This window comes from Hyperoodon ampullatus, assembly GCF_949752795.1.
Source record: "Hyperoodon ampullatus genome assembly, chromosome: 1".
NCBI classification, from domain to species: domain Eukaryota; kingdom Metazoa; phylum Chordata; class Mammalia; order Artiodactyla; family Ziphiidae; genus Hyperoodon; species Hyperoodon ampullatus.
In genome coordinates this window covers 156,738,325-156,757,924 of record NC_136914.1, presented here as the reverse complement: position 1 = coordinate 156,757,924, position 19,600 = coordinate 156,738,325, and the positions used below count along the sequence as shown (strand labels likewise).

At 39.3% G+C, this 19,600-nt stretch overlaps 1 protein-coding gene across 2 annotated transcripts in view; it reads right to left on the bottom strand.

The window, feature by feature from the left end:
* The window catches only part of PAPSS1 (3'-phosphoadenosine 5'-phosphosulfate synthase 1), a gene marked incomplete at its 5' end in the record, with an annotated part of 109,291 nt that overhangs the window by 68,399 nt on the left and 21,292 nt on the right, over window positions 1-19,600 (bottom strand). For both annotated transcript variants that reach the window (XM_079699673.1, XM_079699672.1), the window contains 2 exons: window positions 11,593-11,711; window positions 15,581-15,719. In XM_079699673.1, the coding sequence (XP_079555799.1) occupies window positions 11,593-11,711; window positions 15,581-15,719 (258 nt within the window). The remainder of the gene's footprint in view (window positions 1-11,592; window positions 11,712-15,580; window positions 15,720-19,600) is intronic.

The window sequence follows — 19,600 nt, the reverse complement described above, 5'->3', positions numbered from 1 at the left end:
AAGCAACAGTAGTTTACTGCTGTGAGAGAGGAGCAAGAGCCTGGAAGGAGACCCCTTCTGTGGTACAGGCATATAGGGAATGCTAAAAGCTGAGGATGGAGCAGAAACACTGGGGAAAACCCTCCAGCAGGCCAGATCCCACACTAAGCACAAGGAAAACAGCTCACCACTGGAGAAATGTGAAGCGGGTGTCACATGAAGAATAACTATAGAATAAGGAAACCCTAACCCAGCTGAACTACTTATTAAACTAACTCAACTCACTACACTAACAGTGTGACAGAAGAAGCATAAATGCCCAAAGCATAAATACCACTTACCTCAATCTCTACTGTTCTTCCAGACACAACACCCAGCATTCAATAGAAAATTAGGACACATGAAAAAGAGGAAGAAAAAACACCCACTGTTAAGAAATACAGCAAGATCCAGAAATGACCCAGAGGTTAGAACCATCAGGCAGGACTTTAAAATAATTAAAATTACTATGTTAAAAGATCTAGTGCAAAAGTGGACAGCATGCCTAAAAAGATAAAGGATTTCAACAGAGAGATGTAGACTATACTAAAAACAAAAAAGCCAAATGATGATAGAATTTTTTAATTATCAGAGTTTAAAAATTCTTCCTATGGGAAAATCAATATATTGGATACAGCTAAGGAATCAGTAACCTTGAAAATAAGTGAATAGAAATTAATAAAGCTGAAAAGTTAAGACAAAAAAGTGTGAAACAACAGAGCATCTTTAGGCTGCGGGAAAATATTATATTGTCCAACATATGTGTAACTGGAGTCCCAGAAGGAGGAGAGAGAATAGGACAAAAGGAATATTTGAAGACATAATGGTCAAGAGTTTTCAAAAACCAATAAAAGAATAAACTACCAACCCAAGAAAGTAAAAGAACTCTGAACTGAAAGAAATAGACCTAAATATACTGAAAGACTTATAAACTTCATACTAAAACTGCTGAAAACCAAAAAGATTAAGAGCAAATGTTGAATTTAGGCAGAAAAAAAAAAAAGAAACATAATAAAGAGGGGAAAAAAGAAAAGAATCACATCAGACTTTCATCAGAAACAATGCAAACAAGAGGACCATGGAACAACATCTTTAAAGTACTAAAAGAAAAACACCTGTCAACCCAGAACTCTATGCCCAACAAACACATGAAAAGATGTTCATCATCACTAATTATTAGAAAAATACAAATCAAAACTACAATGAGGTACCATCTCACACCAGTTGGAATGCCCTTTATTAAAAAGTCTACAAATAATAAACACTGGAGAGGGTGTGGAGGAAAAGGAACCCTCTTATGCTGTCTGTGGGAATGTAAACTGGTGCAACCACTATGGAAAACAGTATAGAGGTTCCTCCAAAAACTAAAAATAGAGTTGCCATATGATCCAGCAATCCCACTCCTGGGCATACACCCAGACAAAACTATAATTCAAAAAGATATATGCAGCACCACTATCTGCAATAGCCAAGACATGGAAACAGCCTAAATGTCCATCAACAGATGAATGGATAAACAAGATATGGTATATACATACAATGGAATATTACTCTGCCATAAAAAGGAATGAAATAATGCCATTTGCAGCAACATGGATGGACCTAGAGATTATCATACTAAGCAAAGTTAAGTCCGAAAGAGAAAGACAAATACCACCTTACATCACTTATATGTGGAATCTAAAATACAACACAAATGAACATATCTACGAAACAAAAACAGATTTACAGATATAGAGAACAGACTTGTGATTGCCAAGGGGGAGGGGGGGTGTGGGAGGGAAGGACTGGGAGTTTGGGATTAGCAAATGCAAACTATTATATATAGGATGGATTAATAACAAGGTCCTATTGTATAGCACAGGGAACTATATTCAATATCCCGTGATAAACCATAATGGAAAAGAATATGAAAAAGAACATATATATATATAACTGAGTCACTTTGCTGTACAGCAGAAATTAAACACAACATTGTAAATCAACTATACTTCAATAAAATTTTTTAAAATGTATACTATGCCCTCCCCAAAAAAATCTTTTAAAAATGAACAAACAGATGAGAAAGATCTGATATAAGCCTTTCTAAACTCAGTCTTCTGTGCCTCCCAGTATGCTATGTATACATTGAAACTACGGTTTCTAGGACACTTTCTAGGAGTTACATACTCTAATTTCTATCACCTAAAACGTAAATTCCTCAAGGACAGAAACACAGCTGGTTAAGCTCTGTAGTGCCAGTGCCCTAGAATGTGACTAACTACAGTAGCAGGCTTTTAACAGATATCGGATTGATGATGGATAATGAAAGAATGAATAATGAAGAGATGAGAGGGAAGCCAGAAGCAGAGCAATAGGACTGGCTCAAGAGCTCAGAAGTTGGTTAATAGGAAACCTATCAACCAACAGAAAAATGAAGAAGAGCAGAAAGATCAAGTACAAAACCTTCTGGGATTAGGTCTCATTGACCTGCAGAGAGTACATCAATATATATAAAGAAAAACATCAGAGCAGGGCAGTTAGCAATTCATTTTATTTTTATTTATTCAGCTAAAATGCTTATGTAAGGGAAATAAATTAGGAAAGCAAGTCCCAGACTAATCATCTGGTAAATATTTTATAATATGGAAAAATACAAAGGCTAAACATTCATAGTACATTCAGATATAGGTAATTTTTATTTAAAAGTTTTATGCCTAGTATATCCAGTAAGAAATACTAGATGAAAGAGTTTTATGGTAATAGGATTTTAAAAGTCAAGAGTGGATTCAGAAATCACAAGCCACGGTTAGGACAGAATGAGGAGCAATGATGCAACGCCAACTGTCTACCACCATATCAGGAGTTGCTGTGCAGCACTGAACAGCAAAGGTAGGGACCCCACCACTCGGGAGAAAGGAACTACTGACTCCCACATGAAGGCCAGATCCTCTTCAGCTAAATGAACTGTGAGCCTCCACTGGAAAAAGGGAAGTATGGAGAAAGGAGCAGAGAAGGGAAGAAAAATAACTTCTAAAAACTGAGATTAAACTAAACTCAGAGAATCATGCACCTAGTGGGCCCAAGTTCTGGATAACATCAAACCTCTTTACGTTTCCATATGTTCAGGAACGAGACAAAGGTTGTTATGTCCTGGAACCTTCACCCCCCTAAAAGTCAACCATAAGATGTCATCAAGTTATCACAGGGGAAATCTGGACTCTCTAAATGTTTAGGAAAAGTTAAATATATTATGTAACTCAACTTAAAAATATACTGATGCCAAGCTGTAGAGCTGAATAACCAAGGCTGAATTTCCTCTATAAGGTATTTGTGTGTTAAAATTACAGGTAAAATAAAAGATTGTTTGTCTCTCAAGCCTCCTGTGGTTTAGACTGACTGGAATATTTCACATGTGGTATATATACGATGCCCCCCACAGCACCTAACACAGTGACACACATGCACAGAAAGCCATCAGTGCTATAAAGAATTTAAAATGCACATATTCAGCAATTAATGTATTCAACAACACATTAAAAGGATCATACACCTTGATCAAGTGGGATTAATCCCAGGGGTGCAAAGGGTGGTTCGATATCCACAAATCAACTGATGTGATATGCCACATTACCAATATGAACAATAAAAATCATATGATCATATGGATAGAGGCAGAAAAAACCTCTGACAAAGTTCAACATCTATTTACGATAAAAACTCTCAACAAAGTGGGTATAGAGAGAACACACCTCAATATGATAAAGGCCATATATGATAAGCCCACAGCTAACAGCATACTCAATGGTTAAAGCATTTCCTCTAAGATCAGGAACAAGACAAAGTTGTCTACTCTCACCATTTTTATTCAACATAGTATTGGAAGTCTTAGTCACAGCAATCAGACAAGAAAAATAAATAAAAGGCAACCAAACTGGAAAGGAAGAAGTAACACTGTCACTGCAGCTAACATGATACTTTACACAAAAAATCCTCAAGACACTACCAAAAACTACTATAGCTAATCAACGAATCTGGTAAAGTTGCAGGACACAAAATTAATATATAGAAATCTGTTGCATTTCTATACACTAACAATGAACTATCAGAAAGAGAAATTAAGAAGATAATTCCATTTACGATCACATCAAAAAGAATAAAATAGGAATAAATCTAACTAAGGAAGTAAAAGACTTCTTCTCAGAAAACTATAAGACACTGATGAAAGAAACTGAAGATGACACCAACATGCAAAGATATACCTTGGTCATGGACTAGAAGAATTAATATTGTTAAAATGACCACACTACCCAAGGCAATCTACAAATTCACTTCAATTCCTAACAAAATACTAATGGCATTTTTTACAGAACTGGAAAAAATAATTGTAAAATTTGTATGGAAACACAAAAGACCCCAAACAGCTAAAACAATCTTGAGAAAGAAGAACAAAGCTGGAGGTATCATGCTCCCTGATTTCAAACTACAGTATAAAGCTACTGTCATCAAAACAGTACGGTACTGATACAAAAACAGACACATAGATCAAAGGAACACAACAGAGAGCCCAGAAATGAACCCACACTTATATGGGCAATTAATCTATGAAAAAGGAGCCAAGAATATACAATAGGAAAAAGACAGCATCTTCAATAAATGATTTTGGGAAAAGTGGACAGCTACATGCAAAACAATCAAACTGGAGCAGAAGCAAGAAGAACTACAATCCTGCAGCCTGTGGAACAAAAACCCACATTCACGGAACGATACACAAGATGAAAAGGCAGAGGGCTATGTACCAGATGAAGGAACAAGACAAAACCCCAAAAAAACAACTAAATGAAGTAGAGAGAGGCAACCTTCCAGAAAAAGAATTCAGAATAATGATAGTGAAGATGATCCAGGACCTCAGAAAAAGAATGGAGGCAAAGATCGAGAAGATGCAAGAAATGTTTAACAAAGACCTAGAAGAATTAAAGAACAAACAACCAGAGATGAACAATACAATAACTGAAATGAAAACTACACTAGAAGGATTCAATAGCAGAATAACTGAGGCAGAAGAACAGATAAGTGACCTGGAAGACAGAATGGTGGAATCCACCGCTGCGGAACAGACTAAAGAAAAAACAATAAAAAGAAATGAAGACAGCCTAAGAGACCTCTGGAACAACACTAAATGCAACAACATTTGCATTATAGGGGTCCCAGAAGGAGAAAAGAGAGAGAAAGGACCAGAGAAAATATTTGAAGAGATTATACTCGAAAACTTCCCTAACATGGGAAGGGAAATAGCCACCCAAGTCCAGGAAGCGCAGTGAGTCCCATACAGGATAAACCCACGGAGAAACACACCGAGACACACAGTAATCAAATTGGCAAACATTAAAGAAAAATTATTGAAAGCAGCAAGGGAAAAACGACAAATGACATATACGGGAACTCCCATAAGGTTAACAGCTGATTTCTCAGCAGAAACTCTACAAGCCAGAAGGGAGTGGCATGATATACCTAAGGTGATGAAAGGGAAGAACCTACAACCAAGATTACTCTACCCAGCAAGGATCTCATTCAGATTCGATGGAGAAATCAAAAGCTTTACAGACAAGCTAAAGCTAAGAGAATTCAGCACCACCAAACCAGCTCTACATCAAATGCTAAAGGAACTTCTCTAAGTGGCAAACACAAGAGAAGAAAAGGACCTACAAAAACAAACCCAAAACAATTAAGAAAATGGTCACAGGAACATACATATCGATAATTACCTTAAACGTGAATGGATTAAATGATCCAACCAAAAGACCCAGGCTTGCTGAATGGATACAAAAACAATACGCATCTATATGCTGTCTGCAAGAGACCCACTTCAGACCTAGGGACACATACAGACTGAAAGTGAGGGGATGAAAAAAGATATTCGATGCAAATGGAAATCAAAAGAAAGCTGGAGGGCTTCCCTGGTGGCGCAGTGGTTGAGAGTCCCCCTGCTGATGCAAGGGACACGGGTTCGTGCCCCGGTCCGGGAAGATCCCACATGCCATGGAGCAGCTGGGCCCATGAGCTATGGTCGCTGAGCCTGTGCTCTGGGAGAGGCCACAACAGTGAGAGACCCGCGTACCGCAAAAAAAAAAAAAAAAAAAAAGAAAGCTGGAATAGCAATACTCATATCAGATAAAATAAACTTTAAAATAAAGAATGTTACAAGAGACAAGGAAGGACACTACATAATGATCAAGGGATCAATCCAAGAAGAAGATATAACAATTATAAATATATGTGCACCCAACATAAGAGTACCTCAATACATAAGGCAACAGCTAACAGCTATAAAACAGGAAATCGACAGTAACACAATAATACTGAGGGACTTTAACACCTCACTTACACCAATGGACAGATCATCCAAAATGAAAATAAATAAGTAAACAGAAGCTTTAAATGAAACAACAGACCACATAGATTTAATTGACATTTATAGGACATTCCATCCAAAAAAGCAGATTACACTTTCTTCTCAAGTGCGCATGGAATATTCTCCAGGATAGATCACATCTTGGGTCACAAATCAAGCCTCACAAAATTTAAGAAAATTGGAATCATATCAAGCTTCTTTTCAGACCACAATGCTATGAGATTAGAAATGAATTACAGGGAAAAAAACATAAAAAACACAAACACATGGAGGCTAAGCAATACGTTACTAACTAATCAAGAGATCACTAAAGAAATCAAAGAGGGAATCAAAAAATACTAGAGACAAATGACAGTGAAAACACAACGATCCAAAACCTATGGGATGCAGCAAAAGCAGTTCTAAGAGGGAAGTTTATAGCTATACAAGCCTACCTCAAGAAACAAGAAAAATCTCAAGTAAACAATCTAACATTACACCTAAAGCAACTAGAGAAAGAAGAACAAACAAAACCCCAAGTTAGCAGAAGGAAAGAAATCATAAAGATCAGAGCAGAAATAAATGAAATAGAAACAAAGAAAACAATAGCAAAGATCAATAAAACTAAAAGCTGGTTCTTTGAGAAGATAAACAAAATTGATAAACCATTAGCCAGACTCATCAAGGAGGAGAGGAAGAGGACTCAAATCAATAAAATTAGAAATGAAAAAGGAGAAGTTACAACAGACACCACAGAAATACAAAGCATCTTAAGAGACTACTACAAGCAACTCTATGCCAATAAAATGGACAACCTGGAAGAAAAGGACCAATTCTTAGAAAGGTATAAGCTTCCAAGACTGAACCAGGAAGAAACAGAAAATATGAACAGGCCAATCACAAGTAATGAAATTGAGACCGTGATTAAAAATCTTCCAACAAACAAAAGTCCAGGACCAGATGGCCTCACAGGTGAATTCTATCAAACATTTAGAGAAGAGCTAACACTCATCCTTCTCAAACTCTTCCAAAAAGTTGCAGAGGAAGGAACACTCACAAACACATTCTATGAGGCCACCATCACCCTGATACCAAAACCAGACAAAGATACTACAAAAAAAGAAAATTACAGACCAATATCACTGATGAATATAGATGCAAAAATCCTCAACAAAATATTAGCAAACAGAATCCAACAACACATTAAAAGGATCATACACCACGATCAAGTGGGATTTATCCCAGGGATGCAAGGATTCTTCAATATATGCAAATCAATCAATGTGATACATCATATTAACAAATTGAAGAATAAAAACCATATGATCATCTCAATAGATGCAGAAAAAGCTTTTGACAAAATTCAACACCCTTTTATGATAAAAACTCTCCAGAAAGTGGGCATAGAGGGAACCTACCTCAACATAATAAAGGCCATATACAACAAACCCACAGCAAACATCATTCTCAATGGTGAGAAACTGAAAGCATTTCCTCTAAGATCAAGAACGAGACAAGGATGTCCACTCTCACCATTATTCAACATAGTTTTGGAAGTCCTAGCCATGGCAATCAGAGAAGAAAAAGAAATAAAAGGAATAGAAATTGGAAAAGAAGAAGTAAAACTCTCACTGTTTGCAGATGACATGACACTATACATAGAGAATCCTAGAAATGCCACCAGAAAACTACTAGAGCTAATCAATGAATTTGGTAAACTTGCAGGATACAAAATTAATGCACAGAAATCTCTTGCATTCCTATACACTAATGATGAAAAATCTGAAAGAGAAATTATGGAAACACTCCCATTTACCACTGCAACAAAAAGAATAAAATACCTAGGAATAAACCTGCGTAGGGAGACAAAAGACCTGTATGCAGAAAACTATAAGACACTGATGAAAGAAATTAAAGATGATACCAACAGATGGAGAGATATACCATGTTCTTGGATTGGAAGAATCAATATTGTGAAAATGAATATACTACCCAAACCAATCTACAGATTCAATGCAAGCCCTATCAAATTACCAATGGCATTTTTTACAGAACTAGAACAAATCATCTTAAAGTTTGTATGGAGACACAGAAGATCCCAACTAGCCAAAGCAGTCTTGAGGGAAAAAAACAGAGCTGGAGGAATCAGACTCCCTGACTTCAGACTATACTACAAAGCTACAGTAATCAAGACAATATGGTACTGGCACAAAAACAGAAAAAGAGATCAATGGAACAAGATAGAAAGCCCAGCAATAAACCCACACACCTATGGTCAACTAATCTATGACAAAGGAAGCAAAGATATACAATGGAGAAAAGACAGTCTCTTCAGTAAGTGGCGCTGGGAAATCTGGACAGCTACATGTAAAAGAATGAAATTAGAACACTCCCTAGTACCATACACAAAAATAAACTCAAAATGGATTCGAGACCTAAATGTAAGACTGGACACTATAAAACTCTTAGAGGAAAACATAGCAAGAACACTCTTTGACATAAATCACAGCAAGATTTTTTTTGATCTACCTCCTAGAGTAATGGAAATAAAAACAAAAATAAACAAATGGGACCTAAGGAAACTTCACAGCTTTTGCACCGCAAAAGAAACCATAAACAAGACAAAAAGACAGCCCTCAGAATGGGAGAAAATATTTGCGAACGAATCAACGGACAAAGGATTAATCTCCAAAATGTATAAACAGCTCATGCAGCTCAATATTAAAGAAACAAACAACCCAATCCAAAAATGGGCAGAAGACCTAAATAGACATTTTTCCAAAGAAGACATGCAGATGGCCAAGAAGCACATGAAAAGCTGCTCAACCTCACTAATTATTAGAGAAATGCAAATCAAAACTACAATGAGGGGCTTCCCTGGTGGCACAGTGGTTGAGAGTCTTCCTGCTGATGCTGGGGACGCGGGTTCGTGCCCCAGTCCGGGAAGATCCCACATGCCGTGGAGCGGCTAGGCCCATGAGCCATGGCCACTGAGCCTGAGCGTCCAGAGCCTGTGCTCTGCAGCGGGAGAGGCCACAACAGTGAGAGGCCCACATACCACAAAAAAAAAAAAAAAAAACTACAATGAGGTATCACCTCACACCAGTTAGAATGGGCATCATCAGAAAGTCTACAAACAACAAATGGTGGAGAGGGTGCAGAGAAAAGGGAACCCTCTTGCACTGTTGGTGGGAATGTAAATTGATACGGCCACTACGGAGAACAGTATGGAGGTTCCTTAAAAAACTAAAAATAGATTTACCATATGATCCAGCAATCCCACTAATGCCCAACGACAGATGAATGGATAAAGAAGTTGTGGTATATATATACAATGGAATATTACTCAGCCATAAAAAGGAACGAAATTGAGTCATTTGCTGAGACGTGGATAGATCTAGAGACTGTCATACAGAGTGAAGTAAGTCAGAAAGAGAAAAACAAATATCATATATTAACGCATGTAGGTGGAACCTAGAAAAATGGTACAGATGAGCCGGTTTGTAGGGCAGTAGTTGAGACACAGATGTAGAGAACAGACATATGGACACCAAGGGGGGAAAACTGCGTTGGGGTGGGGATGGTGGTGTGCTGAATTGGGCGATTGGGATTGACATGTATACACTGATGTGTATAAAATTGATGACTAATAAGAACCGGCAGTATAAAAAAACAAACAAAACAACTAACACTAAACTTTCATTGGGTTATTTGTATGGAAATATGTTAATATAAATGTTTCAGACATTACATGAAATTTCTAAAAATCTTATATGTTCTGGTATAATGTTATAAGTCATAATTCTAGTTATTACTTTAAAATGTATATTTCAGAAATAACTAAATTTCCTTGTCAATTGCATTATTATGAACTTTCCTCAAATCTTTAACCATGGTCATTTTTAAGTCTTTTGTCATTTACAGACAGTTCTGGGTGTACTCTGATGCTTTTGCAAAAATGTTCCTATAAAAGGGTTTCATCTTCAAGGAATTCATGGAAAAGACTCTTACAAGTACAGGTTTCTGGTAACTGACTGTACTGCTGAACTGAATGAATAAGCATTTTCAGAACTCTAATGAAAAACTGATGAACTCATAAAAGTGCTAACAAAAGATCAAGATGAAAAAAAAAATTAATTACATGGGACTGAGTGAACTGATGAGGATGATTATAATTTTTGTGACTTTCTGTTTGAATTAAAAAAAAAAATCCCACAAGGACTCAGAGGCAAAAAATATACAAATCAATTTCCACTGCAAAGTAAAGGAGCTGTTACAGTGGAGGATTACTGGACTGAATGTCAATATTATGACATAGTATGAGTGTGTTTCATGTTTGGTAATTACAATCATTGTTACTTTTGTTGTGGTCATCCATTTACAATGCTTGGTGTCAGTCTATCTCTTGTAAAAATAAAATACTGTGTGTGTGTGTGTGTGTGTGTGTGTGTGTGTGAGAGAGAGAGAGAGAGAGAGAGAGAGAGAGAGAGAGAGAGAGAGAGAGAGAGAATAATTAATTAACTAATTAATTTTAAAAAAAAGAATCAAACTGGGACTACTTTCTCACACCATATACAAAAATAGATTCAAAATGGGTTAAAGACTTAAATGTAAGACCTGAAACCATAAAACTTCTACAAGAAAACACAGGCAGTATGCTCTTTGGTCTTAATAATATTTTTTTTTTGGCTATGTCTCCTCAGGCAAGGGAAACAAATGTAAAAGTAAACAAATGGGACTACATCAAACTAAAAAGCTTTTGCACAGCAAAGGAAACTATCAACAAAACAAAAAGGCCACCTACTGAATGGGAGAAGATATTCACAAATGATATAGCTGGTAAGGGGTGTATATCCAAAATATACAAAGAACTCACACAACTAACATCAAAAAAACCAAACAGGGCTTCCCTGGTGGTGCAGTGGTTGAGAGTCTGCCTGACGATGCAGGGCACACGGGTTCATGCCCCGGTCCAGGAAAATCCCACATGCCGTGGAGTGGCTGGGCCCGTGAGCCATGGCCGCTGAGCCTGCGCGTCCGGAGCCTGTGCTCCGCAACGGGAGAGGCCACAACAGTGAGAGGCCCGCGTACCGCAAAAAAGAAACAAATGTTACTCCATATTACCACCACCCTTTTTTGGAGGGGGAATGTTATGAGATGGATGTAATTATTCTCTGGGGATCCCCTCGTGGACCTCTGCTTACCCGTTCCTGTAGAAGCTCCACAACCTGCTGGACACAGTCATTTACATCACAGGAGTCTGTTTTCAGCACCAATTCCGGGGCCTCTGGTTTTTCATATTCAGAATCAATCCCAGTGAAACCTATAAAAGGTAAAAGATAATAGAGGGAGTGGAAATTAAAACAGGTTTGTTTCCTCAGTGCAAGTCTCTGCTATGCTGAAGTTCATATTTATGCTGCCCCTTCTAAGTTACGGGGCTATAATATTGAAACTTCTTTCCTGGGAGAAGATTTCTAATTAAACTTTTGTTTCTTCTTTGAACACAAACAGTCGATCCTTCTTATTCGCAGTAGTTCTCTTCAATAAGTTGCCACACACACAAAATTAGTGAATACTGAACCACTGCTTCTAGGAGAAATGTGGGTTTGGCTTCCTGTGAGCCTCTAGTCACCAAATTTTTATCAACCAATTAATATATTTGTTTTATGAGTGTTTCTGTTTAAAGACACCTTATTTCATATATAGTGCTGATTCATTAACACCGAACTCATGGCCAACAGCACCAGAACTCATGTCTGAACAAAGCTTATCTAACACATGTATTTTCTCCACAAGGCAGGTCAGTCTTCCTGCACTTGGGAACACTGGACAGTACTTCAGCACTGTGCCGGGGGGCCATTTTAAACAGCAAAATCACCAACAAAAAGAAACAAAAAAAAGCAAAACACATAGCACTAAACAGGCCACCAAAAGGACACTTCTTTACAGTATGAGAGCTGAAACACAAAAGCCTTGTTCAACTTCAGCTGGGAATGTATATTCTGGGTGACTAAAATTTTGCTGCTCTGTGTGTGTCTACAAGTGACAGCCAAAGCACTGTGGGTATATGGATGTGGGGTAACAAATAAATTTTAGTGAGTAGGCACATTTGCAAATCTGGAATCTTCAAATAATGAAGATTGATGATATTTCTATCACCCTTCCTTTTTTCTGTTAAGTAAATGCCTACAGTGCCTGTGAAGAAAACAGAAATGAATACCAAGTAATCCAGAGCATCCAATTTCTCCACAGGAACACAGGATATAGTGCCTAAACCTTGGGCATAAAACCAAACTCGACAAGATTTTTTCTCCCTCAGCACAAAAACCAACGCCAAGTCAATCTGTCCATTATATTCACCAGGATTATCTACAGCCGAATTGAAGCTCTGCAGGGTTCTTCTGCCATCACATTAAGTGTTCAGGCAAGACAGATTAACTACTATTAGCTTCAGCAGAACACAAGTAAGGAATCCTGTTGTATCACCAAAAATGTTCCACAATCAAATGTAACCAATTTAGATATTAACCACTATTTAGATTTTCCCTATCTGTATATGTGCTACCGTGTAACTGCCTAGAGGAGAAAGAACACATGATGTTAACCACAGAATAGGCTGGCTGAGCTGAAGATATGCTATTCCTATCTTTCATATTATTCCATACCTAAGTCATTCGAGATCTGTCTGCCTTGGAATGCCAAGTCATTCTTGGGTTAGGATGGTAAACATGAACTTAAAATCATTACTAAAAAGCTTTAAAATAAACACTACAAGTCTACAGCCCATCTATTTCATTTTTTTTCTATTTCATATTTTTAAGTATCACATGAAGTCCTGAACCCAAGAAGAAGAAATTTTTGCATTACCAATATTCCCAGCAGTATTAGTGGTGAGTCACAATAAAATGGGCGGGGAAAAGACAAACCTGGTTAAAACACTAGTTCTTAAGCTCTGATTCTCAAGTGTAGCTACACGCTGGAATCACTGGGTCCCACCCTTAAGAGATTCTGGTTCCAATGGTCTGGGGTACAGCCTTGGCACTAGATTGTTTAAGTCCCACCAGATAATGCTTATGTGCAGCAAAGCTTTGAGGATCACTGTGTTAGAAGACTTGGATTAACATTTTAAAAGCCCAGGAAGTCTCTTCCTAGTTAATTTAGCCCATAAATGATTTTACAGTAAATGTATACTGTGAGAAAAACGTTTATATTTAAGTAAATAATAACTACTTGAGCGTTACTCGTGAAAATAATCTAGGTATTAGAGTAGCTGACACAGGCATATATCTACACTTTAGTAAATGCCATATAAAAGCCTGAAGTCTGCTGAATGTATGCAATCCCAGCTGTCCCTGAAATGTTTACCATCAAGGCTCTGAAATAGCATTGGTAGGAAACTTTTTAAGCACCATTCTTACAATGAGTAAATGATTTTGAAAACTGTCCAGTCAGGAACTCTAGAACCATGGCAAACCTAAAATAAATAAATGTGTGTACACACATGCACACAGGTATACATTAACCTAAGAACATTTTATCAATGTCTATTCAAAGGAATTAAGAAACACCTGGTAAACAAGTAAAACATACAAAACTGAACGAATACAAGCACACTCCCAGATACAGAATGCAAACTGTAAGTGACTCAAGGTATTTTGGATTCAGTCTTATTATTCATCTTTACATCCCCAGCACCAGATATAAACCCTGCAAATAGAAAGCATTGATCAAAGTGTTGAACATCCAATTTCCACTCCACCTTCTAATCCATTCGACAAGCATTTACTGTGTGTGTGTACCAAGTATTATGCTTTGGGCCATGCTCCATGCTAAATTCTAAAAATACAGAAATGGTAAAGATGTTGTCCTGGCTCACAGGGTGCTTACTCCAGCTGAGCAAACAAATCTACCTCCCTCACCAATCCATCCTTGCAAAAACAACAAAACCAAGTACAGTTAAAACAAGTAAAAGATTCAGACTTCAGGATCCTGGACACACTGTTCTGCTTCTCTTTGCAAATCTCTATTACAAAAAACAGAAGTGCACACTGGCCGTCAACAGAGAGAGGGTGACCTAGAAATTAAATGGATAAACTGTTTTCCCTCCTGTTGTCATATATTATTCAGGTCAGGCAGCTTATTCTCACTGAGTCAAGAAAGTACAGGCTTAATGGGTGAAACCTGAGTCTCCATGATGGTAAGACTGGATACGAGCCCTGCCCAAGGAACCAGATTCACCACGGCCAGTGGAACTTGCCCCAACTGCTAATGGGCTCCCAGGTCCAAACAGAAGAGCCCAGAATAACAAGCATTTTCCTTCCTGTTCCACCTTTTCCTTTCTAGGGCCGGAAGCTGGTGCCAAAATCTACACTTCATAGAGCTCCTGGGAGTCTGAGGCTATCACACTCCCTGCTGGGAAGGCAAACAAAAGTTAGGGGCATGAATTGATCCCAAACAATGCTGAACCTATCTTTGATTTTTCTTATGCTGGCATGCCCTCTGTTACTGTTAATACCGGTAATAGACCAGGGCTAATGTCAGAGAATGTCTAAAAGATAAACAGAATGACTGGTATCAAGGGCGACAGCAGAACGGGTTCTAAATGTCTCTTTCTATGTCCAAATTTTCATCATAGTTGAAACTCTGGGAGCAGACCATAAAATCGAAAATACAAGCTGTATGTACTTTGATAAAATCACAGATATGTTCATTTAATCTAATGCAACAATCATACATAGAATGAATTTCAGACCATTCCCGGCACTATGATATAAATAAGAGAGACATTTTCCTTGCTCTCAAGATGCTTATAATTCAGGCATTTTTCCCAGTAGCTATGGAATGCCCTACATTTTCACTGGAACAAAGAGAACAGAAGTGGCAGCAACTATCCAACTAATAGCCAATCTAATGCTAGGTACCTAATTATACCAAATAGGCTTCCCAAAGTCCCAATCCTCTAAAACTGCCTTGTGAGTAGGAGTTCAACCTGATCGATGATACTGAGTGTACACAGTGCCAGGTACTACTGGTAGGCCTGAGAGATACAACAGTGTAACAAGACCTGCTTTCTCTTCTCAGGGAGCTCCAAGTTGTTTGAAAACTTCCATCTCTTAGAATAGATTATCAGTCTCAGATATGGTAAGATGAAACATCTAAGGAAAGACAAACTCGGAAAAAAATATTACTTACCTTTAATTTCTCCAGCCCGTGCTTTTTTGTAGAGTCCTTTGACATCCCTCTGTTCACAAACATGCAGGGGAGCATCAACAAACACTTCAAAAAAAGGTAAACTTGCGCCCTCGTGAATTTGTCTTGCATTGTTGCGATCCTTAGAAAAAAGGCACATACAGAAACATAATAAAGAGTGCTCATATGAATCAAGGGTACTATATTAATGTCAAGGACAAGTAAAAGTGCTTTTCAGCTGTGTTAGTGGAAAATAAAGTTTAATTTATATTTTGAAAACATAAACTGAAAAAAAAAAACCCAAGAAATTATTAGATTAACACACCCATTCTTCATTAAGGATTTTTTTAAATTTATTTATCTTTTTTAACATCTTTATTGGAGTATAATTGCTTTACAATGGTGTGTTAGTTTCTGCTTTACAACAAAGTGAATCAGTTATACATATACATATATCCCCATATCCCCTCCCTCTTGCGCCTCCCTCCCACCCTCCCTATCCCACCCCTCTAGGTGGTCACAAAGCACCGAGCTGATCTCCCTGTGCTATGCGGCTGCTTCCCACTAGCTATCTATTTTATGTTTGGTAGTGTATATATGTCCATGCCACCCTCTCACTTTGTCACAGCTTACCCTTCCCCCTCCCCGTAACCTCAAAAGGCCTGCTATTCTAAAAATCTGAGATATTGGCAAGTTCCAGGAGGGAGAACAATGGATGCCCCATAAAAACTTTCACCTAAATTTTACGAGGAAGCTGAGCCAAAGCCCAGCTTAAATGCAGACGTCATCAGGCCTCTCTCTTAACAGGCTCAACCTCATCCTAAGCCAGCGTGAAAGGAACTTCACAAGGGATCCATTCAGAACCCTGAGGCTAGTTTATTCACTTGCCAAATACAAAGCCCTGCAGCCACTACACATCTCTAGCATTCCCAAAACTTTACTTTTCTGCATGGCTCCTAACCCCCAACTCTGCTAATACCTTCACTGCTCGGCCTAAACTCTCTCTGGAACACTGCTTCCTTTGTAAGTGAAACTCTTCTTCTTTCTGGTCTTAACTGAAACCAAGTTCTCCCTTGAGGATTCACTCATCTTCCTGTTCTCAAACGCAGGCTCCACATTCATATTCTATAGACAAGGCAGTGCCACCATTTTCAAAGCTAGCCCCTGCACCTTCCTCCATCCTATCCCCACATGGCTCATGTTATCATTTACCACCTTTCTTGTGGCCCCTCAACCCATGCCTACTTCCACTCTTATCAGATGGCCACACTTCTAATTTCAAAAAGAAAATCCCCAGGGACTTCCCTGACCGTCCAGTGGTTAGGACTCCGTGCTTCCAAAGCAGGGGGCGTGGGTTCAATCCCTGGTTGGGGAACTAAGATCCCACATGCCGTGCAGCATGGCCAGAAAAAAGAAAGAAAGAAAAGAAAAAGAAATCCCCAGACACGAACGCTCTCAATCTCCCCTCTGCCATATAATTTACCTATATCCCCCACCTTTATCTCCTTCCCTCCTGCTGCTCCTCCCTTCATGGATTCAAAATCCCCTACTCTGCAATGGAATACTATTCAGCCATAAAAAAGAATGAGATTTTGCCATTTGTAGTAACACGGATGGGCTTGGAGAGCATTGTGCTAAGTGAAATAAGTTTGACAGAGAAAGATAAATACTGTATGATATCACCTGCATGTGGAATCTAAACAAATACAACAGGACTTCCCTGGTGGTGCAGTGGTTAAGAATCCGCCTGCCAATGCAGGGTACACGGGTTCAAGCCCTGGTCCGGGAAGATCCCACATGCCGTGGAGCAACTAAGCCTGTGCGCCACTACTATTGAGCCTGCGTTCTAGAGCCCGCGAGCCACAACTACTGAAGCCTGCCTGCCTAGAGCTCGTGCTCTGCAACAATAGAAGCCACTGCAATCAGAAGCCTGCACACAGCAACGAAGAGTAGCCCCTGTTCACCGCAACTAGAGAAAGCCCGCGTGCAGCAATGAAGACCCAATGCAGCCAAAAATAATAAATATATAAAATAAATTTTTAAACAAACTAGTGGTTACCAGTAGGAGAGGGGGGAAGGGGCAACACAGGGGTGGGGAGTCAGAGGTACAAACTATTAGGTGTAAGAGAAGCTAAAGGATGTAGTGTACAACATGAGGAATAGAGCCAATATTTTGTAATAACTGTAAATGGAAAGTAACTTTTAAAAATTGTACATAAGAAAAAAAAAATCCCCTTCCTGCTAATGAACCTTGCTCAATCCATTATCCCTGCTGCATCTGGAATTTTCAACCTCCTCCTTCTCCACTGGCAACAAACAAGTAAAAGTCACCCTCTTCCATTAAAAAGAGATGAGCTAACAAATCATACAAAAATTCCCTCAATCCTGGCACTTTCCAGGCCATTCTGCCACATTTCATACTACTAACCCTGTGTACTGCAATCATGCTACTCCCCGGCCGTTCCTATGCAGGCTCCCCTACGGCAGTGGGGTTGCCCACATTCTACCAGGAGCCCACTGCGCACACTGCACGGTCCCTGAGCACTTTTCTCAACTGCTTTCACAGTGTAAACTACAGCATATAAACCAACACTCAAGCCTGAACTCTGTCCTCTCCCGAAAGTAAACACACCTTTCCAACTTCCTCCAAAATACACCCACCTGGAGATCTCCCAGGTCCCTCAAACTTAACACGTACAAAACTGAACCCACTCTCTTTTCTCCCAAGCTTGCATTCCCACCTACACTGCCCACATCAAGGGATGACGACACTACTCACCCAGAATCCCCAGAGTTGTTCTGGTTTCTTCCCTTTGCCATCCCACCCCCTGCATTTTGTCACAAAGTCCTTCAGATTTTACCTCTACACATTACACTAACCCAGTCTGCACTTCTTCCCTAGCTCCTGGTTCAACCTCATTTTTCTTGCCTGGACAACACCCTTTTAATCAGTCTGCTGGCTTCCAGCTTTGACCTGCTCAAAGCCACACTCTACACTGTCCCCAGGATGACAGAGGATGCAAATTCAACCACGTCACTAAACTCTTCAGAGACTGCCCGGCACCATCAGGGTAAAACCCAAGCTTCTCAGTGTGACGCCTCAGGCCTTCTCCACCTGGCCCCACCATTCTCAGTCTTGCACCTGATGTTCTATTGATAATCAACACCTGCCTGGTCTACCAGGCTGTTTGGGCCTAATGACTTTGCCATCGCCCCCTGCCAAAAACACTCCACCTCTCTCCTCTGGCTACAGCAATGTGTCCCCTCAGAGCACAGCTTCATGCTAAGTCCTCCAGGAAGCCTACCCTCATGTCCAGGCTGACTGAGGCCTCACTTCTGCTAGGTTCTCAGAGTACCCACCATACACCTCTGTCACAGATCTCATCCCAATGTACTGAAATAATTTCAGTAGTTTTATAACCTTAGTATCTGGCAGAGTGATTAAGTCGTGATTCTACTATTCCAACTGTTCTTTTAAATGAAGGTGTTCCCCAAGTTTCCACCTGTGACTCGCTTCTCATTCTATATATATACTCTTTTGTACACTCAACTTCATCAAGGTTTCAACAATAAAGTTAATGATTCCCCAATTTTTTTAAAATTTATTTTTGGCTGCACTGGGTCTTTGTTGCTGTGTGTGGGCTTTCTCTAGTTGTGGCGAGCAGGGGCTACTCTTCATTGCGGTGCACGGGCTTGTCATTGTGGTGGCTTCTCTTGTTGCAGAGCATGGGCTCTAGGTGCACAGGCTTCAGCAGTTGTGGCACGTGGGCTCAGTAGTTGTGGCTTGCAGGCTCTAGAGCACAGGCTCAGTAGTTGTGGCGCATGGGCTTAGCTGCTCTGTGGCATGTGGGATCTTCCCCGACCAGGGCTCAAACCCGTGTCCTCTGCACTGGCAGGCGGATTCTTTAACCACTGCACCACCAAGGAAGCCCCTGATTCCCAAATCTTTATCTCAATTCTACACAACATTCCTGAGCTCCAGAACCAATTTCCCAATGACCCAGTGGTCATCTTCACCTAGAT